The 25,482-nt window shown below is 46.3% G+C and overlaps 1 protein-coding gene across 2 annotated transcripts in view; it reads left to right on the plus strand.

Annotated features, from left to right (window-relative positions):
* Flt1 (fms related receptor tyrosine kinase 1) overlaps positions 1–25,482 on the plus strand; it is a 161,927-nt gene that overhangs the window by 92,683 nt on the left and 43,762 nt on the right. For both annotated transcript variants that reach the window (XM_076923906.1, XM_076923905.1), the window contains exons 15-16: positions 12,727–12,858; positions 23,198–23,304. In XM_076923906.1, the coding sequence (XP_076780021.1) occupies positions 12,727–12,858; positions 23,198–23,304 (239 nt within the window). The remainder of the gene's footprint in view (positions 1–12,726; positions 12,859–23,197; positions 23,305–25,482) is intronic.

The following is a 25,482-nucleotide window of genomic DNA, read 5'->3' on the forward strand; positions in this document are numbered from 1 at the left end:
CGGCCACTGAGCTGACTCCTTAAGCCCTGAACTCTGGATATTAAAATTAAAATCAATTATAATTAAGTAAATGAAGCCACTATAAAAAAAAAAAAACTTTAAATGTTTAAACATTATATAACCAAAAGGCCAAGTAACGGACTTGTGTACGTGTTCTCATGGGATACAGTTTTGCCAGCCACAGCCCTCAGTGTCCAGGCCGCCTCACTGTCCACATCTGTTGGTCTCAAAGTGGGAGAAGATAGCTGGGCGGTGGTGGCGCACACTTTTCATCCCAGCACTTGGGAGGCAGAGGCAAGTGGATTTCTGAGTTCGAGGCCAGCCTGTTCCACAGAGTGAGTTCCAGGACAGCCAGGGCTACACAGAGAAACCCTGTCTCGAAAAAAAAAAAAAATGTGGGAGAAGACAAATTGATAAAACGAGTCTAGAAGAAAACATTATGAGTTTTTCTTTAATACTTATTTCTTTTTATGTATATGAGTGATCTGTCTTTATACGTGGCATCAGATCCCATTACAGATGGTTGTGAGCCACCATGTAGTTGCTGAGAATTGAACTCAGGACCTCTGGCAGAACAGTCAGTGCCCTTAACCACTGAGCCATCTCTCCAGCCCAACACCATGACTTAATCCCAGGTTTCAGATACATGTAACATGAGAGATAGGGAAAGGGCGATTGATGTAGCTAAAGGAAAAGCCGGGCACTCTGGTGCTAGAGTGCGCTCGGCGGCTGCAGGAGGTAATGAGGTCACACATAGCCCAGGCCGGAAGGATGTACATTTGAGTACTCACCATGGAGATGTCTAACGTTTGAGGCAACAGATATGTTTAACTTGCTTTAAAAATTACACAATTCCCATCTGCATCAAAAAACATCACACATCCTTGTTAGTACCTACCTATTTGTTTATTTATTTATTTATTTATTTATTTATTTATTTATCTAGTTAGTTTTGGGTTTTTAAGGCAAGAGTTTCTCTAGGTAGCCCTGGCCAACCTGGAACTTGCTCTGTAGACCAGAGATCTACCTGCCTCTGCCTCCCAAGTGCTGAGATTAAAGGTGTGTGTGTGTATGTTCGAGCCACCATGTCTGCCACCACGTCTGCCACCACCACCTGGCAGTGCCTACATTTTTTGTTTCTCTATCTCAGTTAAAGTAAATTTAATTTTTAAAATCTTTAGTATATTAAGATAAGAAAAGCCCATCTTTAACTTGCTAAGGCTCTGCAAGGCCATAGGTTCCAGCGGGTAGATGTCGGGTGAATGTAAAGAAGAAACGAGGGAGGGGAGCTTGAAAGAAACGAGAGAAGTGCAGAGTGTCCGATCAGAGCTCAGCAGAGAACCTGCAAGGACTAGGGTGGTGCGACACACTGGCAGATGACAGAAGATGCATTTCCTTGGAAGGTCGAGGGGAAGAGAAATCAAGTTAAAGCCCACGTACCACAGAGAACCTGCAGTAAGACAACGTGTTGTGTGGAGGGACCAGACGGCAGAGCTCTGGTCTGGATCTGGTCTGAGCTGGAGATGAATTACCTGTGATGATGGCTGCTCAGAACATGTGTTGGTCCTCAGAGTTAGACAGACAGCACAGCTCCTGTGTGAACATTCACTCCTGTCAAGCCTTTACAAATTGTGACGGTCTGCATTCGGATTGAAACATTGTTGTGGAGTCATTTTGTGTCCTTACTCCTTCTGCAGGCCACAAGCCCAAGGGAGCAACTCACATTTAATGCGTCCCTCCGACTTCATCCATTTGCTTCTTAGATGCTCCACCAAGGTCCACATGTTTCAGACAGTGATGCCCCAAAGGGGTTGTGGGCGTGTGCTGGCCAAGTAGCTCATGACAGCACTATAGGCAAAGCTGATGAGGTGACAGCCCCATCCAGTTTACACTGAGTCTGACACTGGTGCAGACGTCTCAAAAACACCACAGAGAAAAGTGTCTGCCAGCATCAACAACGCCTTGAGGAGACATGCCTTCCTCTCTTGAAAAGGTCTCAGCGAGCAGAGGGAAGTTGTGACCCGAGGGTGCTCAGCAAAGCCTGCCTGGAACAATGATCCCACCCAACCCTGAACGCAAATGTCTGTGATAGTTAAACATGCTTACAATTCTCGATGGTGGTATTGTATCCAGAGCACCCCTTGTCTCCAGCAGACCAAAGCAGGAGCAGGAGAGAAGCCCCCTAAGGCAGGGATTTATCTTTCTTCTTCAGCTGAATCTTGATCACCAGGACTAAGTAACCTGTCCAGAAAGGGCCATATGTCCTGTCCCCACTGTATCAGGATCCCAAAGATCTGCACCAGTGTAGTGGGCACCATAGTGACAGGTCAGAATCATCTCTGACTTGTGAAGGGATTGAATGAAGGGATCTCAGGCTTCGGGGGGAAGCAACGAGAGAATGTTACAGGGAAGGATGGGACGGAAGAGTCTTAGGGCCCAGCTGTTCAGCCTGAGTCTTCTAGAAGAGAAATGGCGTTCAAATACACATAACACAAATTTTACTATCTCAAAGGATGCAATTCAGAGGCAAAGGATGCATTCACAGCATAATGCAACTGTGCCGCTGTCGACTTCCAAGCTTCTTCCTAACCTCAAGTGGAAATCACAGAGAGAGAGAGAGACAGAGAGACAGAGAGAGACAGAGACAGAGAGTGTGTGTGTGTGTGTGTGTGTGTGTGTGTGTGTGTGTGTGTGTGTGTGTGTGTGTGTGTGTGTAGAGGAGTCGAGGAGTCAGGGAGGGAGAGAGAATATGTATTTGGTGTATATGTGTGTCTCTGTGGTACTGAGGGTACTGAGTCTTGATCCCAGGGTTTTACCCAAACTTAGCACAGGTATCCCCTCTTAGCTTCTCCTCCAACTCTCAAGCCTCTTCTTGTCCATTATGGACTAAAAATTCTCTTTGGACTCCTTCTGTGACTCCTCCCACACAGACTCATTGCAGAAACAGGCAGCCCTGTTCTGGAGAACGCTGGGGCTTGAGAACACTGGGAGAGAGAGAGTGAGAGAGAGAGAGAGAGAGAGAGAGAGAGAGAGAGAGAGAGAGAGAGAGAGAGAATGAGAATGAGTCAAAAAGCCAGGACAAAGGAAGAGGCTGGAATAAAATAGGCTTGTGGTTTAGGAGGTACAGCCTCCCAGGTGCTGTATCAGTCTAAGGACACCAAGTAGGGGCTCAGAGGATGAGGGGCTCCCACTCCAACCTACCAAATCCTTACACTGAAGACGGGGTGCTTAGAGACACAGCTCCAACATGGCTTCAGGTGCACTCTGTCTATTACCAATGTCATTAGGTGGGGGTTTTGTATTCCATACATCCAGAGTTTTCATGGAAATCCCTATTCCTCCCAAATGCAAACTTAAAAGACCTGAGTTGGCACACACACATCAATCCACACCACTGCAATCGCTATTGTGCCCAGTTAAGGCCACAGGCAAACAAAGGTGCTCTCAGGTAACCTGCTTGGTGACCACCGTACAGCTTAGTTGCCACTAACACGGTCAGCTCAAGCAAGCTTGGTGCCCCTCCATTCCCACTAATCATGAACTTGCCTCACATAATTAGATCAGGTCATCCTGTGGCTGACCTTCACTGAAGGGCAAACCTAACAGAAAATGCTTTCCAGATCAGGGATTCTTACATTTTATTTTACACAGCCACATGGACATGAATGTAAGCAATAGACAGACAGACAGAGAATTTACTGAGAATAAATCAAAAGAAAATTCATTTGAAAGGGCTGGAGAGATGGCTCAGACATTAAAAGTACTGGCCATTCTTCCAGAGGTCCTGAGTTCAATTCCAGAAACCACATAGTGACTCATAACCACCTATAGTGACATCTGGTAGCTTCTTCTGGCTTGCAGGTATACATGTAGGCAAAATGCTGTATACATAACAAATTAAACAAACAAACAAATCTTTTAAATTTTTCATTTAAAAAAACCAGTCTTTGGTATACATAGAATCTTGTCATTCATTAAAGACAAAAGCAAATTTGTTAGTAAAATAACTGGGAATAAGATGTTGAATTTACACTTTAGTAAAGATAAAAGACAGTAAGTTTAACAAAGCATGGAGCATAAAATCAAATAACTGCTATGAAGAGAAAGCAAACAGAATATCAAAATATGGCAGCACAGGCCTCTAATTCTAGCACTCAGGAAACAAGAGGCAGGTGGATCTCTCTGCTCTATAGCGCGAGTTCTAGGAAGCCAGGGCTACACAGAGAAACCCTGTTTCTGAAAAGAAACAACAACAACAAAAAAAAAAAAAAAAAAAAAAAAGGAGAAGAAAAATGGAAAGAAAGAAAAATAAGCAAACAAAGTGGTGGGTGATGGTGAGTGGCAGGTGTCGTCATTGTAAGGGAAGGCTGGGTCTGAGCTGGCCTCACACGGCGCAGTGTGTCACTTGAGAGAACTTATGGAGGTTTGTCTATCTCCATTCACACTGCCCCTCTTCTGTTTTAGCAGCCATGTGTGCAGTATGATATGAACTCCCATAATTGATTTGTTGTTCCTCAGGTGACAGAAACTAATCACAATTTCTTTAGCATCTCTACAGCGCAATAGTGTTACCCTGTACTAAAATAGGAGCTAGAAGAATCACTGTAGGTAGACAGGTATGTCTTGTGGTAGAAATCTAACCTTTCAGGCAGGCTATGGCAAATGAGAACATGAGTGTTTATTGGCCAGGAGTGTCCACTTGTGTTTATAAAGTACAGATATGTGTTCAGCTTCCAACATATGAGATGCCTGTAACTCCGGTTCCAGGGGATCTGATGCCCTCTTCTGGTCTCTATGGAACCTGCACTTAAGTGAACACATACACACACACACACACACACACACACACACACAATTAAACAATAAATCAATCTTAAAAATAAAGAAAAGAAAAAAAATAAAGAAAAGAACTCTGATAATGAAGATAAACTTAGCTAAGCCCAACAGCAGAACCTTTATATGAAGTTTAGACGGTCACGTGACAAGAGAGCGGCCACTGTCCAGCTGACAAGCCAGTTAGAAAAGCAGAGGCCTTTGTGTGGGAAGAGCAGAAAGCTCAGACACAGTATGCATTTATTTAACCAGATGTATGAATCAAACACTCTACAGGGTTAGTGGGTCATATTAAAATGCTGTCCTCTTTCTAAGACACTATAGCTCTCAGCATGCACGAAACATTGTGATTGTCCGGCACCTTAAGGCATTGATGGAAAAATGAGTAGCTTGCAAAGTCCCTTGGAAATACCAAGCACTACAATACCCGGGCATGTTTAAAATGTAGACTGCACCCCATGGACAGATTCGGGTCACTGGATCACAAGCTGATTTTCCTCGACCAACTCACAGCGGGGGACGGGGAGGGCATGGGTGTCTTACCCTGAGTCTCATCTTCATAGCCATAAGGGTTCAGAACAGATTCCCACAAAAACAGTCTATGGTGAAGCTTCACTTGTCACCTTGGGGCGACCAACACCTACACAGTCATCTGAATTATTTCTTTGCTCCGGGAACCTGGGCATGTTTGAACTTTAGGATGCGAGAACACTAAGTGGCATAAACATTGTAGATTCAAAGGAGAGCTGGGCATGCGAGTGTGGCGTGCTCAGAGCACATGTGATGTGCTCCCACATACAGAGTTGGCACTCAAGGCAAGCTTATCTTCACAAGATAAGACTCACAAAGACCACAAAACTGTCCCTCTACGCTGCACTCCATTGCCCGGGTCTTCACAAATTTTGTCGTTCCCAAGTTGCTAGAGGCCAACTGGCTCCAGCACGGGTGCTAGACACTGGCGACTCAGAAAGGTTATGGCAGAGTCCGTGTCCTCCAGGAGCCCACACTGAAGCAGGTGAAACGGAAAAAGTCCGCGATATGACTACAAGAATCTACACTCAGCAGAGTAGGGAAGGCACAGGGCAACTGCAGTAACACAACACAGCGGCGTCCTGAGAGCAACAAAAGATATTTGCAACACTGCTGCTGGTCCAGGAAACAACTTAAAAACAAAATAAACAAACAAACACCCAGTAAGCATTAGCCTAGAGCCAAGGAAACAGCATGTGGGAAGCCATTGCAGTTTGTCGTGAACTGCAAAAAGATCCAAGACTCAAGGCCAGAGGTCCTTTTAGGGAGATAACAGAGCCTGAAGCTGGAAGACAGACAGGGCTAGGACACGCAGGTCCTTGATTAACAAGACTCTAAAGCTTACCCATGGGTAGTATCCCCACAGAGCCATGCCTTATCTATGCAGCGTGTGAGTTTTTATTGGCCCTCACGTGAATGTACTAAGTGAACATGTTTGCAAACATTAAAAAAAAAAAGAACGAGTTTGAACGTTAAAAAAAGAAGTTCAGATTTCTGCCTTCTCTTTAAAATTTAAAAAGACAATTTAAAATGCACAGTGCTCTTGGGTGTGAACTGTAGGTAATTCTATCTGTAAGTCTTGCTCTATCTGTCCAATCTGACACAGGATTATAGTAAAGAGAAATCTGGGACGGCTACATGGCTAAGCTGGTAGAGGAGCTTGCCACCAAGCCTAACTACCTGAGTTCAAGCCCCGGGACCTATATGGTAGAGGAGAGAAGTAAGTTTGTCCTCTAACCTCAGCATGTGAGACACTACTGCTTTAGGAAAATAAGTGAGAAAAAGTTAAATAATAGAAAAGTTAAATAAAAGAAAATGATCCTGAGTGTGCATGGGGATGGGGTTAGTGTGTGTTCAGTGGATGAAGAAACAATCTATCAGTTGTCTGAAATAAATAAGCAAGTGCATGGCGATGACTTGGGCCATCCTCCTGGAAGTAAACTGGTAAATAATTACTACATCAACAGAAAGTATAATAGGCTGTTATCTTAGGGTTTCCATTGCTGTGAACAGACACCGTGACCAAAGCAACTCTTGTAAAGGACAACATTTAATTGGAGCTGGCTTACAGGTTCAGAGGTTCAGTCCCTTACTATCATGGTGGAGAGCATGGTAGCATGCAGGCAGACATGGGAGGAGTTGAGAAATCTATATCTTGACCCTTAGGCAGCAGAAGGAGACTGTATACCACGCTGGGCATAACTTGAGCATAGGAGACCTCAAAGCCCGCCTCTACAATGACATACTTTCTACTCCAACAAGGCCACACCTCCTAATAGTGCTACTCCCTGTGAGCCAAGCATTCAAACACACAAGTCTGTGGGGGCCAAACCTATTCAAACCACCACACCTGTTCATAAGTGAGTCGGTTGCTCCTTCTAATACTCATGTCTATAGGAGAAAGAAAATTCAGCTGAAGAAAACCCCTCAAAGAACCTAATATGAATGTGCATGACTGACAGCTGGGGCCAGGGAAATGGTTCAGCACTTAAGAGCACTGGTAGCTCTTGTAGAGCACCTAGACTCTATTCCCAATATCCACATGGCAGCTCACAGTTGTCTGTAACTCTAGTTCCTGGGAATTAATGCCCTCTTTTAGCCCCTGGAGATATAGATAGATAGATAGATAGATAGATAGATAGATAGATAGATAGAGATAGAGATAGAGATAGAGATAGAGATATAGTATAAAACATACATGCAGGCAAAATACACAAACACATAAACACAAAATAAAATAAAAGTCTCTGTAGCTAGAAATAAATTTAACTTTAAAAGCAAGTTATTGGGCTGGAGAGGTGGCTCAGCAGTTAAGAACACTGACAGTTCTTCCAGAGGTCCTGAGTTCAATTCCCAGCAACCACATGGCGGCTCACAACCATCTGCAATGGGATCCGATGCCCTCTTCTGGTGTGTCTGAAGAGAGCAATAGTTTTCTCACATATATAAAATAGATGATTCTTTAAAAAAAAACAAAAACAAGTTCTTTTCTTTTTTTTTCAAAGACAAGGTCTCACTATGTAGCTAGAGCTGCCCTCAAACTCAAAGAAATGCCCCACCTCTGTCTCCCAAGTATTGGGATTAAAGACCTTTGCCACTGTGCCTAGATTCCAGTGAATATTCTTATAGATTTTTATGAAGACAGCATACAAGGAGGGTCCTTGATTATATTAGTGGGGAATGATTTATAAACAAGTAGCGAGAAATGCAAACTATGAGACATAATATTAGGGGGCTACCGCAAAAGCAGGGAGGAGCACAGAAGAAATGGGGAAAGAAAACATGAGAGTAACCTTTTTGCTTCCTTTGTTTATGGTATTCAGCTCCAACTGGGATTTGAGGGGCGGGAAATGGCTGAGGTTCAGACCTTGTATGTGGTGTGGGTGGCACGGTGGTCTTTTGAGCGGGGAAGAGGGAGTTCAAGACAGGGTTTCTCTGTGTAGCCCTGGCTGTCCTGGAATTTGCTCTAAAGTCCAGACTAGCCTTTAACTCACAGATATCCACCTGCCTCTGCCTCCCAAGTGCTGGGATTAAAGGTGTGTGCCACCACTGCTTGTTTGGTCGATGGACTCTTAATTCCACACTCTTCTGCCACAGTCTCATTCTCTGATTGCTAGCTACACCGGTACCTTGCACTTTCCAAAGCTTTAACCACACTGCTGCTCTGTCTCGCCTGCCCCTTCCCCTCCTGTGTCTTCCCCTCCTGTGCTGGGAATGGAACTCAAACTGTATATGTTGTGCATCACTGAGCTGCACCCCCCAAGCTCACACCCATCAAGCTTTCTGCCGGGACTTCGTTCATATTTATTTTCCCTGTTCCTGGAATACATGCGATGCAAAGCAGGTGTTCCTCTTATTATACAGAGAGAAAAACACCCTCAAAGGGACTCTAGAGCTTAGCCAGCCATAGGGAGAACTCTGTAAGGTAGGCACATTTCTTCTCATCCTGAGGCTTAAAGTACCAGCATCCCCTTGGGCTCATTTCCCTCCATTGCTTGAGCCAATCCCCGCAGGTTGTTACTTCCCAGCGTGTATTTCCATTTCTTCTTCCCCTTGCTTCCCATCCTCTCATCCAGGCTTGGGGGTGGGAGCCAGACTGCCCCATGCTGCTCTTTCTTCATTCAGCCCCATCCTGCCATCTTCGAGAGACTAAACTTCCCTACATGCCACTTGCATGATGTCACTTCCATAGCCAAACATCTTCAGGACTCTTTTTCCAAGCCCTGACCAGAACTACCCCTGACTTCAGAGTTCTCCTTCATCCACCTTGACCATGGAACCCTACTCCTCTTACTTCTTGGGAAGTTCTGACGTAGGGATCACACCCTCCCTCCCTTCTTCCCTCCATCCCACCCTTGCTCTCCCAAATTACTTCTACCAGCACATAAAAATGCTATAAATCCTTGCATCTTAAGGAAGACTTCCTGGGCTGCAGAGAAGGCTCAGCAGTTAAGAGCAGGAACTGTTCTTCCAGAGGACCAGAGTTTGGTTCTCAGGACCCACGATGATCAGCTGTGTGTGTCTCTAGTTCCAAAGGATCTGGCCTCCATGGACTTCTGTACTCATGTGCAACACACACACACACACACACACACACACACACAATTAAAAACAGAAAGATAAAATCATTTTTAAAAGTTCCCTTCTTGTGCTGAAAAGATGCCTTATTGCTGGTCTCCCAGAGAACCCAGATTAAGGTCCCAGCACCTATGTAGCAGCTCCCAGCTATCCATAACTACAGTTGCAGGGAATCCTGCACCTTCTTCTGGCCATTACAGGCACTGCACATGCATGGTGCACAGATATACGTGCAGGCAACAAGCTCATGCACGTAAAATGAAAATAAATAAAATGTTAAAAATTCTCTTCTCCAGCCGCGTTGCTCTGTAGACACTTGCTCGGAAGGAAACCCCTTACTGCCCCGTTGGGCACCGCCCTGTCTGTTTCTGTGTCCTTGTCAGGCTTTCCTCCATTAAAGTAGGTGGTTAGCTTCCTTCCTCAGTGCTGCCTGCTCTCTCCTGTGAAAATGTCTTTTGTCGATTCCAGGAGCCTCCCAGTTTTCTTGTCACCTCCTAGGTTTGTTTTGTTTTGTTTTGTTTTGTTTTGTTTTGTTTTTTGTTTTTTTTTTCCCCTTTACTTGGCCGATTTCCCTTCCTGTTCTACATGGCTCATGACCACTCACTCTCCTCCCTCTGGACTAACTGAGCCCAGGATCTTCATCTGTAACCCTTCGAGGTTTTTTCAAGTCCCATTCCCCCTCTGTGCCCCAGATGAATCCAGCCTTTGGGTGTGCAGTAGCCATCCTGAACAGAATTCTTAACCACCACCTTCATTCTGCTCCCCCATAATCTTCTTCATCTCCAGACACTGCACACCCCAGTTGTCTACTTAGACATCAGTCCTCCATTGTCCCTTCCCCCATACCACACCCCAGTCCAGAAGCAAGCCAGTCGGCTCTTCAGAGAAACCCCAAAGTCAATTACCACCTGTAGCATCAGAATTCTAGTTCTAGCCTTTCTGTAGAAAACCCCCAAAACAGCCACCCCCTTTTCTGTGTCTGCCTGCTGCCGTACCATCTTATAATGACTAATGGTTTCTCTCTCTCTCTCTCTCTCTCTCTCTCTCTCTCTCTCTCTCTCTCTCTCCTTGTGCTACCAGGGAGGGAACCCAGGACCTTCCTTGCTCATTCAAGGAAAAGCCCCTAGCACTGAGCTGAGCTACATCCCCAGCTCCTCCTACAGTACATTGTTTTGGTTTACAGTGGTTTTGTTGGTTGGCTTGGTTTTGTTATTTGAGACAGAGCTTCAAGGTTGGCCTCAAGCTCACTGTATCTCCTTCCCCTATCCCTTCTTCAGATTATTTTATGTGTATGAGTGTCTGTCCGCAAGTATGCACATATACCACATGCATGCCTGGTGCCCACGAAGGTCAGAAAAAGGCATTGGCTCCCCCTGGAGCTGGAGTTACCGGTGATTGTGATGTATCATCTGGGAACAGAACCTGGGTCCTCTGCAAGAACAACAGTGCTCTTAAGCATGGAGACACCTCTCTAGCCCCTTATTTCTCATGTGGGCCCAGGGTCGACACATCTGCTGCTCACTCTGCTTGTAATGCCGTCTGCCAGCCCATCAGAGGCTTGTCTCTCCCCATCCTATTGGTCACTAGCTGAAGAGCTGTTCCATTTAGATTGCCCTGTCTACAACAATGGCTTCCCTCAGCAGCGCCTTCACTGGAGCCTCTCAAAGGAGGCTGCTTCCCTCATAGGCTTTACTGTAAACTGGAAGAGAGCCCTTCGTAGGCAAGGATGGCACTTGTCTGCCACCATCTGTATCTAACTGTCTGGCTAGAAGTTTTTTTTTTTTTTTTTTTGGTTTTTTTCGAGACAGGGTTTCTCTGTGTAGCCCTGGCTGTCCTGGAACTCACTCTGTAGACCAGGCTGGCCTCGAACTCAGAAATCCACCTGCCTCTGCCTCCCAAGTGCTGGAATTAAAGGCGTGCACCACCACCGCCCGGCGAAGATATTTTTTTTTTTTAATCTGGGCGAACAAAGTACTCTTTTTAAAGTCTATTTTTAAAAAGATTAAAGGGGCAAGCGAATGCTCAGTGGTGAAATGTTTGTGTAAATCCCTGGGTTTAAATGGGCTGGGGCAGAGAGGTACATAATAAGGCAATGTGTAGGTGTGAAGGGTTGGTATTTAACTGTTCTATCATCTATTTTTCTATCACACAGCTATCTGTTTGTCTGCCTGTCTATCTATCTATCTATCTATCTATCTATCTATCTATAATCTATCTATCATCCATCTACCTGTCTGTCTGCCTACTTATCATCTATCTATAGATCTATCATGTGTCTACCTATCTATTTATCTATAATCTATGTGTCATCTATCATCCATCTATGTCTGTCTGTCTGTCTGTCTGTCTGTCTATTTGTGTATTTATCTCATTTTCATGTTTTCATGTGTGGTTAGGCACACTGACTTCCTCCCCAGGACAAGTCCTCAGTGCATGCTCACTGCCGCCTCATTCATTGCTTTCTTGGTTCACCACTGTCAGTCCCTCAAGCCTCAACACAAGGCCCGCCTCCGCCTCCATGCTCCCTTCCCTAGGAACTCACTTGCATTCTTGTTAGCTGTCTGTTCCCCAGACTCAGACTGATGGGAGAGCAAATACCTGGTAAACACTTGGTGACAGTACTCAGTAGAGGCCTCTGTGTCTCAGAGCTTTTCAGGGGTCTGGAAATTCGCAGCCGTCTGTGTAGTACTGAGTACTAAGTACTTACATCTACTGAGTACTAAACACTACCACAACACACATGCACTGGGTGGAAACTGCTTTTGTTTTATATCAAGACTGGGGAAAACAAAACTAGACCCAGTAAGCGATCTGCCTATAGGCTAAGGTATGGATTCAAACAGCTGGCCCAAGCTCTTAACCCCCAGGCTGTACCACCTCATCAGGCCACAGGACAAATGACCCCATTTAGCCACAAATATGCTATGGGGTTAAGCTGCAAGTTCTGATCACATTGCTTCGTTGTGGGAAGTCTCCATTTTCTCTTGATCACGTTGCTTCGTTGTGGGAAGTCTCCATTTTCTCTGGGTGATAGAGACAGGGCATCAATTTCTGAGTGTTTGGAAGCATCAGGCTCTGGCCTGGGGACTGCAGCGTGCTTGGCTCACGGCAGGATTGGACAGATGTGCTGGTCAGCCTAGGAGACTGAGCAAACGACCCCCATCTAGGGTTAAGTTGGGCTCAGAACCTCTTCCGGGAGCCTAAGAGAGGAAGGCACTAGGCTTCCTGAAGGCTGTTTGGGTTTGTCCTCTAGACCTGCTAATGTAAACATCTCTTGCTCCCCAGGAATTATTTTAGGACCGGGAAACAGCACGCTGTTTATTGAAAGAGTCACAGAGGAGGATGAGGGTGTCTATAGGTGCCGAGCCACCAACCAGAAGGGGGCCGTGGAAAGCTCAGCCTACCTCACTGTGCAAGGTAAACAGCCGGAAACTCAGACACCTGTTTCCCTGTTTGCTTAACTCCTCCCGACCCCCCCTCCCCATCCTCAACCTCCACTTCCACCCCCATCCTGGTCTCTCCCTACCCCACCCCCACCCCCACCCCCACCCCACCCCCACCCCCACCCCCACCCCCACCCCCACCCCCACCCCCACCCCCACCCCATCCCCAGTCTCCTCTGGCAGCCCAGTTGGTTCTTTCTATATTCCTTTCTCCTTGCCTGATGACACTGTGTGGCTCTATCTGAAGGAAGAGGTTGGCTGTCCTTGGACGCCCCAACCCAGCAGTCTCAGCAGGGGAAGTACTTCCAGGAAGAAGGGAGCCTGGTGTGGATAAAATTACTCAGGATGGCCCAAGGGGTTCACATCTCTGAGAAATAAGGCCAGGAAGAAAGAGGGGACCCACCCACTGAAATTGTTCATCCCTGCCCACCCCTCCCTTTTTCTGAATGCTGGAAATTACAGATGAGATACTTTTTTCCCTGCTGGTTTTTAATCACAAGGTGGCACAAATTATTCTCAGAAGCCATACCTACAGAACAGCTCACACCACAGACACTGCCCTGCAGGCCCCTCTTCTTGGGCCTCAGATAGTTTGCTGAAGAACAAAGCAGCAAGTGGCTGGCTCCCACCCTGACTGCAGCCACGTGGCTTCCATTAGAAAACAGTTTCAACCCAGGTTTTGGTTTTCCCGGGGCTAAGCACCATCCCAAGTCTTATAGCCTCATAAGATTGCTGGGTGCCGCTTGGGTACCAATATCAACGGCACGTGGAGATTTAATGTGGGGAAAAAAAAAAGGAGATGGAGATTTGTTCAGGAGCGGTTCCACAGTGCTCGGGGGTGCATTCGAGAGCACGTGGATGCTTCTGGGGAGAAGCCAAGAAGGAAGAAAAGCTGAAACTAGTCTACCACAAATCTGTACTTCCAAAAAGAGGATGGTATTCCCCAAACAGCCTGATGAATGGTCCTCTATCCATCTCCCAACTCTTCCTTGTTTTAAGATGGTCCTCCAGTTCTGTCCACACATCAAATGAGACAGCTCCTTCCTCAGACAGCTCCTCCTCTGTCTTTGGTATGGACATCAGGAATGGCCACCACTGCAGCAGCTGCAGCAGGCCAGGGAGAGCAGAAAACAAAAGACTCCCCTCGACCTCACTCAAAGGTGTTACAGTGGACTCACAGGTGTGTGGAGCAGTTAGGAAGCCCCCAGAGGTACACAGAGGTCACTAGAAACTCAGTCAAGCCAGTGGTGGCCCTGATGAAGGAAGTTCCCTTTCTTCTGAAACCTGCCTCCACTCATCCCCTGGCTGCTTCACCTTGCTAAGCATCTGTTCCCGTGTTCTCTAGCAGGCCACATAGTCAGCAGCAACTGCACATCTGGAGGATGGGGGAAGCCCTGGCATGAAGTAAGAATGTACATGTCAGTTTGTAAACCGTCCCTCTTCTGCCAGAATAATCTGGGTGTCTCAGAAGCCATGTTACTTGATCTTGTGTTTTATGTCTGTGACCTCAATACTCCCCTGAGACTGCCTTCCAAAGCCTCACAGATGGTGAGGTTTTTGGGGTATGGGTATCAGCTTCATAGAAGGATAGAACTTGAAATAGGGAGCTGTTTGCAAGTTGACAGTAAACGGAGCTGGGGAAGCTTGCACATATGAGTGAGGGCCAGGTTCTCGAAGGACTCTGGGCTCACAGAATTTATGTGATCATGTGATGCCATTCAGGGCAGTGGACTGCAGTTATCTGCAGATCATCTTATAATTGAAAATGGTGGGCTGGAGAGATGGTTCAGTGGTTAAGAGTACTTCCATAGGACCAGGGTTCAAATCCCAGCACCCACATGGCAGCTCACACCTGCCTAAAACTCCAGTTCCAGAGGAATCTCATATCCTCAGGCAGGCAAAATACTAATGCACATAGAATAAAAATTAACATTGCACACACCGTTAATCCCAGCACTAGGGAGACAGGGGCAAGTGGATCTCTGAGTTTGGGGCCAGCCTGATCTATAGAGAGAGTTCCAGGACAGCCAGGGCTACACAGAGAAAACTCTGTCTCGAAAAGGAAAAGAAAGAAATAAGTAAGAAAGAAAGAAGAGGAAATGGACTGTTGCCCTTGAACTTATGACTCATGTCACTGAGGGTCTGGAGGGTCTGGAGCACACCCTAACTTCAGATGTGATTTCCTGGTAAGCTCCTACCTCGCCCAGTCAAGCTTAGGAAATGTAGGCACACGGGTTGTGTCTGTGGCTATGTTTAACAGATTTAAAGAGGTTCAGGAATCAGCCAGGAAGGAAATGGTCTGCTCATTTTATTCCCTTTGCAAAAGGAGCCTTATACTCGCAGATAAAACAATGTGTTATTTTGGTATCTGAAAAGGATGAATGAACTGTGGCGTCCGAGTGGCTTCTTTAAATAATCACAGGTCTTGTTTGCTTTGGACAGGACTTTGGGCGCATGTGGAGCTGGGGAAGGCAATGAGGGGGCTGGGGTGGGACAGGGGGATGTCCAGTGTCAAGACCATAGTAAAGCTGTCAGCAATCAAAATCATTTCTGAAATTAACATATTCAGCCCACTTGTATCCAAAGACTTAAGCTAAGCTCTGTCTCACTGAGGCTGAAAGCTAGATTCCACACAAGGATTTTCCTGCAGCAGACTTAGGCATTGCTGTGCTCAACCACATTCACAATTATATAGGACAAACACCTTAGGGAACGACTCCACTTCAAAGCATCTGTTACAGGTGACGATGGCTTAAGAGATGATACAAAGAGATGATGCTGGACGTGGGGTCCCAGATGTAGGTTGCAAACACGGGCCTCACATCTGCTGGAAAAAGGACCCACACAGTAAGGGACATGCACCACACTCCCTAATTAGATCCCAAGGCTTTAGAATGAAAACAGTTCAAAACAAACTGGGACAAAAGTGTGTCTCAATGCTCCCCACTGTGGTGTGGTGAGTGCTCCATTGACCTGCAGTCATCCCACAAGGCCATCATGGCACTGAGCATGAAGGTGCTAAACTAATTTAGGACTTCGTGGTTCTCCTCTCTTAGATGCTGGCAATTTTCAGAGTCCCAAGTAACAAACCATGCTAAAAAAAAAAAAAAAAAAAAAAATTAAGTGTCTATTCCTAATTGTATGCAGGATGTTAAAGGCCCTAAATATACATAGCTTTTTAAAGAAAAAAAGAAACCTTTCAACTCCAAACTATGACATAAAGCTGGAATAATACAATTAGCCTGTCTATCTTTGTTAACAGGTTTTTTTTTTTTTAAATGCTTTTTAAGAATTTGTAGAGACCAATTTGGATTTAAAGAATTTGTAAGGGCTAGAGAGATGGCTCAGCAGTTAAGAGCACTGACTGCCCTTCCAGAGGTCCTGAGTTCAATTCCCAGCAACCACACGGTGGCTCACAACCATCTGTAATGGGATCCGATGTCCTCTTCTGGTGTGTCTGAAGACAGCTGCAGCGAACTCATATAAATAAAAAATAGGTTAAAAAAAAAAAAGAATTTTTAAACTAGTGCCCAGGCTCAGTCGGGATGAGTTAAGATATCTATAAATAGCGTTAGAAGCAAAATAAGTAAACTTCGAACATAGCCATCTCATCTCTTCTCTTCTCACGGAAACTAGGCTTACCTGAATCTGCATAGCGTACCCCAGACACAGATGGCAGTAGCTGAGTTAGGAAGGTCTGGATATGTTAATTATACCTCATCTTATAAAGTACAAGGTATACTGTGTTAAGCAAGCATGTGTGAGTATACTTGGTTCTTTTATTATTTTATACAAGTGAGTGTTTTATCTACATGTACATATGTACACTGTGTGCATTCAATGCTTGCAGAGGCCAGAAGACACTGGAGATCCTGGAACTGGAGTTGCAGATGGTTGTGAGTCAACATGTAGGTGCTGGAAACTGAACCTAGAGCCTCTAGAAGACCAGCCAGTACTTTTAGCCACTGAACCACCTTTCCATCCCCATCCCCACTCCCTGCTTAAATTTGTCAGCAATCCTGTGAGAAAGTTTAGTTGTTGAAAATAAGACTCTAGTGAGACCCACAGAGGGGTCAAATGACATCACAGGGCCACTAGTCTAGGAAGTGACAGAGCTGAGAAATGGAAAGGTTTGCGTCCCTCTCCTGTGCTGTGTCTCACGGAGGAGGGGTCCTCTCTGCAGCAGGTTGTCTCCACTTCAGGAGCTGAGTCACTTTTGGAAAGTTACCACCTCCCTTCCTAGTCCTTCAGTTTCTGCACTACAGAATGGGAAGTTTAATAGTGGTTGACTAACCTTTCCAGGACTGCTACAGGCTGAAGGGAGTCTGTCACAGTAAAATCGGAAGTATTAGCTGTTATTAGTGTTGGTTAATGTGCTCCTCCAGCAAAACTTGTAGCATCACATACTTTCCTGGGCTTCCTGTGAGTCACTCAAGTGGTGTACCAAACCGCAATATTCCTGTTTGGCTTAAGGACTGGCTTGTGATAAGAATGTGTTACACAACAAATATCCCGAACTGCAATTTTAATTATTTTTTTTCTTCCTTCCTTCCTTAACCTGAAATTACTCTCAAAAAGGTACTTCATACATATCACAGTCCTGAAGAGAGGATCCAAAGTGGTATACACATACTCTTAGAAAACATTAAAAAAAAAAAATGTTTAAAAGATGGACAGGCAGCCGGGCAGTGGTGGCGCACGCCTTTAATCCCAGCACTTGGGAAGCAGATGCAGGCGGATTTCTGAGTTCAAGGCCAGCCTGGTCTACAGAGTGAGTTCCAGGACAGCCAGGGCTACACAGAGAAACCCTGTCTCGAGAAAAAAAAAAAAAAGATGGACAGGCCAATTGTACTATTAAGTGACAGAGGAGCCACAAGTCAGCGGGCAGTTGAATCTGGGGTAGAAGACATCGTCTGTGTTTAGCTTCTTAAATGGGGTGTAATCTTTTCTCATACTTTTAAATCTTTTTCTCTGGACCTGGGGTAGAAACACAAAAGGAACATGTTTCTGTTACATTATTTACAGCTTCAAATTAAAAATAACAATGGAGTAGAGTTCACCTGAGCCATCTTGTTTGGGGTCAGGTGAAGCTTTGTGAGAAGGCACCTGCATCAAAGACTAGTTTGCTTTAGGCAGAGAAGACAAGCTGGTGCTTGGAGTGAGCCTGACAGAAAAGTTATAAAGCAAAGCAAAACAACGCCAAACCAGATGTCCTACACCTGATGCCCAAAAAATGATAAGGAGAAAAAGAAATGTGTGTGTGTGTGTGTGTGTTATTTACATGTATGTCTGTGTGCCAAGTGTGTATCTGGTGCCCAAGGAGGCCAGAAGAGGGTATCTGATCCCCTGGAACTGGAGTCACACATGATCGTTAGCCATGGTACTGGGAATTGAACCTGAGTCCTTCGCAAGAGTGCAACTGCCAGGCTGCTTGTCTGCCTCAGCACTGGGGCGTCAGAGCAGCAACAAGCTTCTCAGAGGAGGCAGAACACAGCCCGTGGTAGGGTCCCAGCCTGTCTTTTCCCAGATGAAAACCAGTGAGATCTGGGACAGATGCTGTGGTCCTCAATCTCCAGTGTACTCAGATGCCGAGAATGGTGGTCCACAAGTCCAGGCTTCCCCTACAAGCCAGGCAGGAAGGGGATGGCTGAGCCCCGGACAAGGCGAGATCTGGTTTGGTTCCAAGTGAGGGCTGAAGGACAGAAGGCCTTCTCCAGGAGATTCAGGTGTGCCCCACCCCCACCCAAACTGTCTTATTTTCTTATGGCAAATGTGCGCGCATACTCAGGGTGAGCCAGGGATTAAATGCCTTTTGTAGGAAGGGATGACCAGGAAGGAAAGCTCATTGGCTACACACTGGGGACCTATCTAGCCCGAGCTCTCATTAGCATAGAGAACTTTATGTTTTTATGCTTATGTGACCGGTTTTCATGGTCCTCTCAGTGGAGTGTCATGGTCACATGTTCCAGGACAGGTAGAGCCTGGCTGGGAACTGGTTCCATACCTGCCATTCTCAATTATGAGATTTACCAGGGTTTCTGAATCTGCTTCAACCTTACTGGTTCTTCTATCTGGTGGCAAGGTCCACCTGCGCTGAGCTGTCTCTCCAGCCCATAAAACCATGTTTAAAAAGTTCAACGGAGTTGAGAGAAGGCGCGGGAAGTGAGGAAAGTTTCAAATCATGCCTAACAGCAGTTTACATGCTCACCCCTGTTGTCTAGAATTTTTAAAAAGAAACTGAGGCTTTGGTCTACCACACAGCTGCTCACAGGCTCATACAAGAGTATTTTCGCTATTCCTGATGACAGTTGCTCCAGTTGTGCACCCCCTCTATCCTCCCCCCACCCCACCCCACCCCACAATCCTCTCTGGGCAGGGTAGGTTCTGGGGCTAAACCTCCCTGGTGATTTGCTTCTTGGGAACTTACCTGGTTATATTCTGTGAGCTGAGCTGATAACTCTGCTGCCTGAGGTGCTGGGAGCCTGCTACCACACGGTGCCACATGCCAGGTCAGTGTGTGTGTGGATGCCTAGCTACTGAGAAAACCCCTCAACATCTCTTAGACTGGTCTAGCCAGCCAAAGCCTGTCCCTGGTAACAGTCCTGCAGTCACTCAGCCAGAACTGCACACAAGAGCCCACCACCATTGCCACTAGACAGGCTCAAAACACTGCACAGCGCAGACTCTTGACACCTCCCCCCCCCCCCCCAAATTCAGAGAACCTGCTAAGTGGTACCCAGAGGCATGACACGAAGCCCAGGGAGAGACAACTGACATGGTTCTGTCTGTGCAAGGGACCAGAAACCTATATCAAAAGGCACCATTATCATAATATATGCTTGGCTACATCCTTATCAGCATCCTGAGTGAAAACAGAGCCGTGCTCTGGCCTTTTACAGATATCTTAGGGGAGTTACGACCCTGAGACCAGCACTCTCTCCTAATAAATATTAAGTCCCACCCACATTGCCTCTGGCCCTGAGCAGCTGGGCTATTTTGTAGACTGAACTGATCACCTGTCACCAGCCTGTTGAAGCGTGGGGGTGGGAGGGAGGTGGCTAGTCAGGTTAGTGTGTAGAGAAAGCACCTAGGGCTGTCCTGACAGCTCTTCAGCAAAGAGCAATAGAAACAGAACTATCAAGTGGGACGCAGATGCCATGTGTAACTAAGCACTAAGCACTACTGACATTGAGCTGAGCCTGACACTCTTCTTAAAGGCATTCTAATGAGTCGGTTCCTCAGACTCGTGATCGCATATAAATAGGCCATCCGAAAGGAATTTTGCTTGAGTAAGGACTGTGGAATTAGACTGGGGGGGGGGGGCAGTTTCCTGTCCCATGGAATGCACTGGGAAAGTTCCCACGGTCAGACAGGGCCACTTGCTTCATGTTCCATGTAGGAACCTGTGCAAGGACCCTATGAGGACATTGCCATGAGCATCTGTGACAGTCAAAGGCCACTGCAGGGTGCCTTCGGAAGGCTCCTGTCATACAAAACTTATTTGTAGTATACATTTGTGTGTGTGTGTGTGTGTGTGTGTGTGTGTGTATGCACGTGTGTGCACATGTAGTAGAAGAAATCCATACTCCCATGAACTTTAGTTTACACTTTTTCTCACTCTGGGGATATATAGTGAGATGAAAGGACAAAAGAAAATATAAGACCTAAGCATTTAAAGTTTTAACTTGATTTTTAAAATTGGGAACAGGGCTGGAGAGGTGGCTCAAAGATTAACAGCACCGGCTGCCCCTCCAGAGGACCCAGTTCAGTTCCCAGCACCCACATGGTGGCTCACAACCATCTGTAACTCCAGTTCCAGGAGATCCATTGCCCTCTTCTGGCCTCCAGAGACACTGCATGCATGTGGCACACATACATACACATTAGCAAAGCACCCATACATGTAAAATAAAAGCAAACCAATATTTTGTTAAATGGCAAGCCAGAGAGCATTGTGTAACATATGAGCCTCCACTGGGCTATACTGCCAGCTCAACTTTTGACTTTTATGCTGACAGTCATGGAGAGCACATGTTGGCACTGAGGCAGGGGAATGACAGGATTGGATGTGTGGCCCTGGAAGTGACCTGAGGCAGTCAAAGCTGGGCAGATGAGAACTGAAATGGGTTCTCTAGGCAGCAACAGAGGATGGAGAGGAGCGAATTCCTTCACAAACCCTGAAAGCTCAGGTAGGACAGAGAAGCGTTGCCTCGCTGGTGATTGATGGGCTCTCGTAAAGGCTCAGATGATCCGAGGAACGGAGGAAATGGCAATACCCTTAGAAGTGTGGTTGTTAAGCACAGGACTCAGATCAGCTGGGTTAAAATCATGGCGCCACCACCCACAGGCAAGAGGCTTAAAGTAGGGAAAATCTACCTCACAGTGCTGGCAGGAGTCTTGCCGAGTGTCAGCACTGTCTCATGGGTTTCCAGAGTGCATACTTGCTGAGACTCGGTGCAGGCGACCTCACTGACTCCAACTGCCTGCAGCATTGCACCTGGTCTGTTCGATACTCAGAGTCCCATGATGCTCCGGGCCCCGCCTTGTGCTTCCTATCATCCCCAGTCATCCTCCGTGACTGGGGCTTTCCCATGATGCCCTTCCCTGCCTTCCTGTCTGCCAATCAAACTTATTTATAAATGCATCTTCCAGAGGACATTGAATCTATCAACCTCTGAAGCATTTTAAAATTTATTTATTTATTGGGGCAGGAGGAGGGGGCATGTGCCACAGCGCATGTGTGGAAATCATCGGTTAACTTTTTGGAAGTTGGTTCTCTCCTTGTTTCGTAGGCAAGGTTCCTCTTGTTTCTGTCACTGTGCTCAGTATTTCATTCTAGCTGGCTTGTAAGCTTCTGGGTGAGTCGCCTGTCTCTGCCTCCATCTCACTGATAGGCGTGCTGGGACTACAAGCTTTTCACATGGGTCCCAGGAAATGAAAGTCAAGCAATCAGGTCCGAGTGGCCAAAGTCTTTCCCAACTTTGAGGCCGTCTCCGCGCGGTTTCTGCGTAGGAATGTAGCCCGGTTGGTAGAGCACTTGTCTAGCGTCCGTGAGGCCCTGGGCTTGGTCCTTAGCAGTAGCACGTGCCTCTAATCACCTTGAGGGGTGGAAGCAAGAGAGGCAAAGCCATCCTTGGTGATGGGGTCTCTTTGGGATACCTACATGGAAGATCCTGTTTTAAAAAAATGAAATAAGATATTTGGTATGAGATACTTGGTTTGGTTTACTGAGCTTCTTGAATGTTCTGACTGTCCATTGCTGGTCTGCCCGTGCCCTCTGCACCTACTGTCACTATAGGAGAATTTAGCTCATCTCAGCTGAATTATGACAGAGAAGCCCAGAGTGAGGTACTCATGTTTGAAATGATGACATTGCTGTCGTGTATTCAGGGGGTGAGTGTGAAGCACACCATCCTTAGTAAGTGTCCAGTGAGTGAACACAGATCCCCTGTCATGCCTAAGGAGAACAGGTCTCATCTGGCCTTAGCCTAACCTTCTTTGTCATTGCAGTCGAGTCAAAAAGGCCCTGCTCAGGAGCAGTGGGATGAGTGTGTGTGTGTGTGTGTGTGTGTGTTTGTATATGCATGTCAGTGTGCATGGTGTTTGTGTATGTGTATGCATGTGAGTGTGTGGAGTGTATGTATTTGAGATAGAGCAAGTGTGTGTATAGGTATGTGGGTGCCGGGTGTGTGTGTGTGTGTGTGTGCGTGCGTGTGTGAGAGAGAAAGAGAGAGAGACTGCCCTGGGAGGGACAGTGCTCAGGTTTGTGCTATGAACCATGGGATTAGTGTGACTGGGTGGGACGCAGGCCTGTGGTCCTCTTTCCTCTCAGCTGGTGCCTTCTGGTTGCTGAGGTCAGAGGCCCAGAGGCAGGGACTAACACTGCACTGATTCAGAGCCGCTGAGAAGCAGGCCGGCGATTGTGACCATCCTTGAGCTTTGTTTTTATTTCCAATGTCTGCTTTGAAGAAATTTGTGAGTCCCAAAGCTGCCCCTTTTATGTCTTTTAATTTTTTCTTTAGAATTTCCTCTAAAACCCATTAGGCAAATTTAACATATTACAGATTTAGCACTTTAATGAGCTCCCCCCCCATTTAATTTCCTTCCATCTTTATTTTCTCCTCTGATTCTTAATTAATTATTTCTGAGACTACTGGCTACAAACTCAGCAGACTTTCTGGAAAGTCCTTCCGGGTAGAAAGTTTACGGCCTGTCTCAGAAACCGTGTGCTCCCACAGATGCCCAGCTAGAGTGAGCAGAGTCGTTGTATTAGGAGACTTCTTTTATAGCATCTTTGTGCTTTCTCTCTCTAGGAACCTCAGACAAATCAAACCTGGAGCTGATCACGCTCACCTGCACATGTGTGGCTGCGACCCTCTTTTGGCTCCTTCTAACTCTCTTTATCCGAAAACTGAAGCGGGTAAGAGTACAGAAGATTTGATCACCAAGCCATGCGGTCCCCGTCCATGTGAGCCTGTCCATCATTCAGGTCTCACTTGGGCAGCCATCGTGTTGAGATATATGTATATATGTTAATGGCACAGGGTACTCACCCCTAAACTGAGAAAGGGAAAGTTAGCATCTCCAAGGGATGAACCCCCTAATTAGTTACCCAATACCAAGTGTCCATCCCTGAAATCATATATACACAAGAAACACTAAACAGTAGGTCATACTCTGTGAGTTCGTGGCCAGCCTGGTCTACATAGTGAGTTCCAGGACAGCCGGGGCTACACAGAGAAACCGTGTCTCAATCTCTCTAGGAAAAAGAAAAGAAATAAACAGGAAGGTGAGGGGGCCGGAGACATGGCTCAGAGGTTAAGAGCACTGGCTACTTGTGCAGAGGACCCAGGTTCAGTTCCCAGCACTGACATGGAAATAGTTGCCCATTTTAGGTGATCTTACACAATCTTCTGGTGCATGATACACACACATGCAGGCAGGACAAACACTCACGCATAAATAAACTTTTAAAAAGAGGGGCTAGGGTGAAATGAAGACCTACCTCTTGGCCTGGCTCTACTATCTTTCCCATGAACCTGTGTGGTGTACAGCATTAGCCCCTATTAGCCAGGTCTCATGGGACCTTGGAGAGCGACTGCAACTGTCCACCATTTAGAAGGAAACTGACTTGACTCCATCACAAAGCTAACGACACTGCAGCTCTGCACTAGGGATAAGAGGTAGATAACCAAGCCCGGACATGGTAGTATTTATATCTCAAACCAGCCTAGCATCCCAGCATCCGGGAGGCAGAGGCAGGAAGATTTGCATGTCTGAGGCCAGCCTAGACAACTTAATGAGACCTTGTTTCAGAAAAGAAAAAACAGAAGAAAAAGAGCTAATGGAGAGATGTAAGGGTGGTGCGGAGTGCAGAAGAAACAGCGTGAGGGGAGCTATGTGCGGCTGCTAAGGCGGGGCCAGCACAGGGCTGCAAGGTGTCGCCGGCCGGGGCCTTGGAGGCAGTGAGAAGGGGGTCTGCTAGCTGAAGGCTTTGGCGAAAGTGAGAGAGGAGGGATGTCCAGCAAAAGTGAGTGTGGTAAGAGAAGGCTGCTGCTCTACCTAAGGGAGGAGGAGAACGGGTAGCGTGGGTGTCCTCTGGTGTCAAAGCCTCTCCTTGCAGACCAGGGCAAGCGAGAGTTGACTCTCACACACTCAGGATAAAGAGGTGCAGGAAGGAATCCTGTGACTGGTAGAGGGTTGGGGTTGGGAGATCTAACTTGAGAAAGGCAAGGTTTCTGCATTTTCTGGAGATTCTCCTGTATGGTTGTCCCATAGTTATCCCATGTCCTGTGGGTAACATCTTATGCAGAGTTTCAGTTCAGCCTACTAAAATGTCAAAGAGAGAGGTATTATTATTCCTCATTTTAAAGAGGGAAACCGAGGTTCCCTGAGGTAAAGACATGGGTCCAAAGGTCACTATGGGAGTTTGGTTCTGAGCACAGGCTTCTCTGACCTCAACTCAATTATTCAAAGTCACAAGGCTTGATCATTGGAATGGAATGGGAGGAGTGGCCGGTGGCCACCTTCCATGTTCATAGGAGATATCAGTCTTCTGCCAAATGGAGTGTTTGGTTTTGAGACCTGACCAGGCCCACTGCTTTAGAAGAAAACAATTGTTTTTTAAAAAAAGAGAATACATCTTCCGGGGAAATACTTGAAGAAAAAAAAGAAAAAAAAAAAAAAAAAAAAAAAAAAGCAAGTTTGCCAAAACTGCCAGGGAGGTACAGAGCTGGATAGGCCAGGGAAAAGTGATGGAGGAGAAAAATCAAACCAGAAAGCTTCAGATGCTTAAGTCAAGATGCCCAAGATAGACTTGAAAGAGAATGACTACAGGGATATCAAAAAAAAAAAAAAAAAAAAAAAAAAAAAAAGGCGCACTCTAACCCACCACCTTCTCCTCTCCTAACTGGAGCAGCAGCCTTCTTATTCAGCAAGACCTAGTGGGATAAGACTGGAAAGATCTAGAAGAGATTTTAAAGGACTCTCATTGCCAGGATTCCACAGTGTTGGGAGTCAGAGCTTATCCACAGTTTGAGTGGAGGGGCAAGGGTCAAAGATGTCCTGAGTGGTTTCTCTAACCACAAGGCTAATTCCT

Source organism: Arvicanthis niloticus, chromosome 24 (genome assembly GCF_011762505.2).
Source record: "Arvicanthis niloticus isolate mArvNil1 chromosome 24, mArvNil1.pat.X, whole genome shotgun sequence".
NCBI lineage: Eukaryota > Metazoa > Chordata > Mammalia > Rodentia > Muridae > Arvicanthis > Arvicanthis niloticus.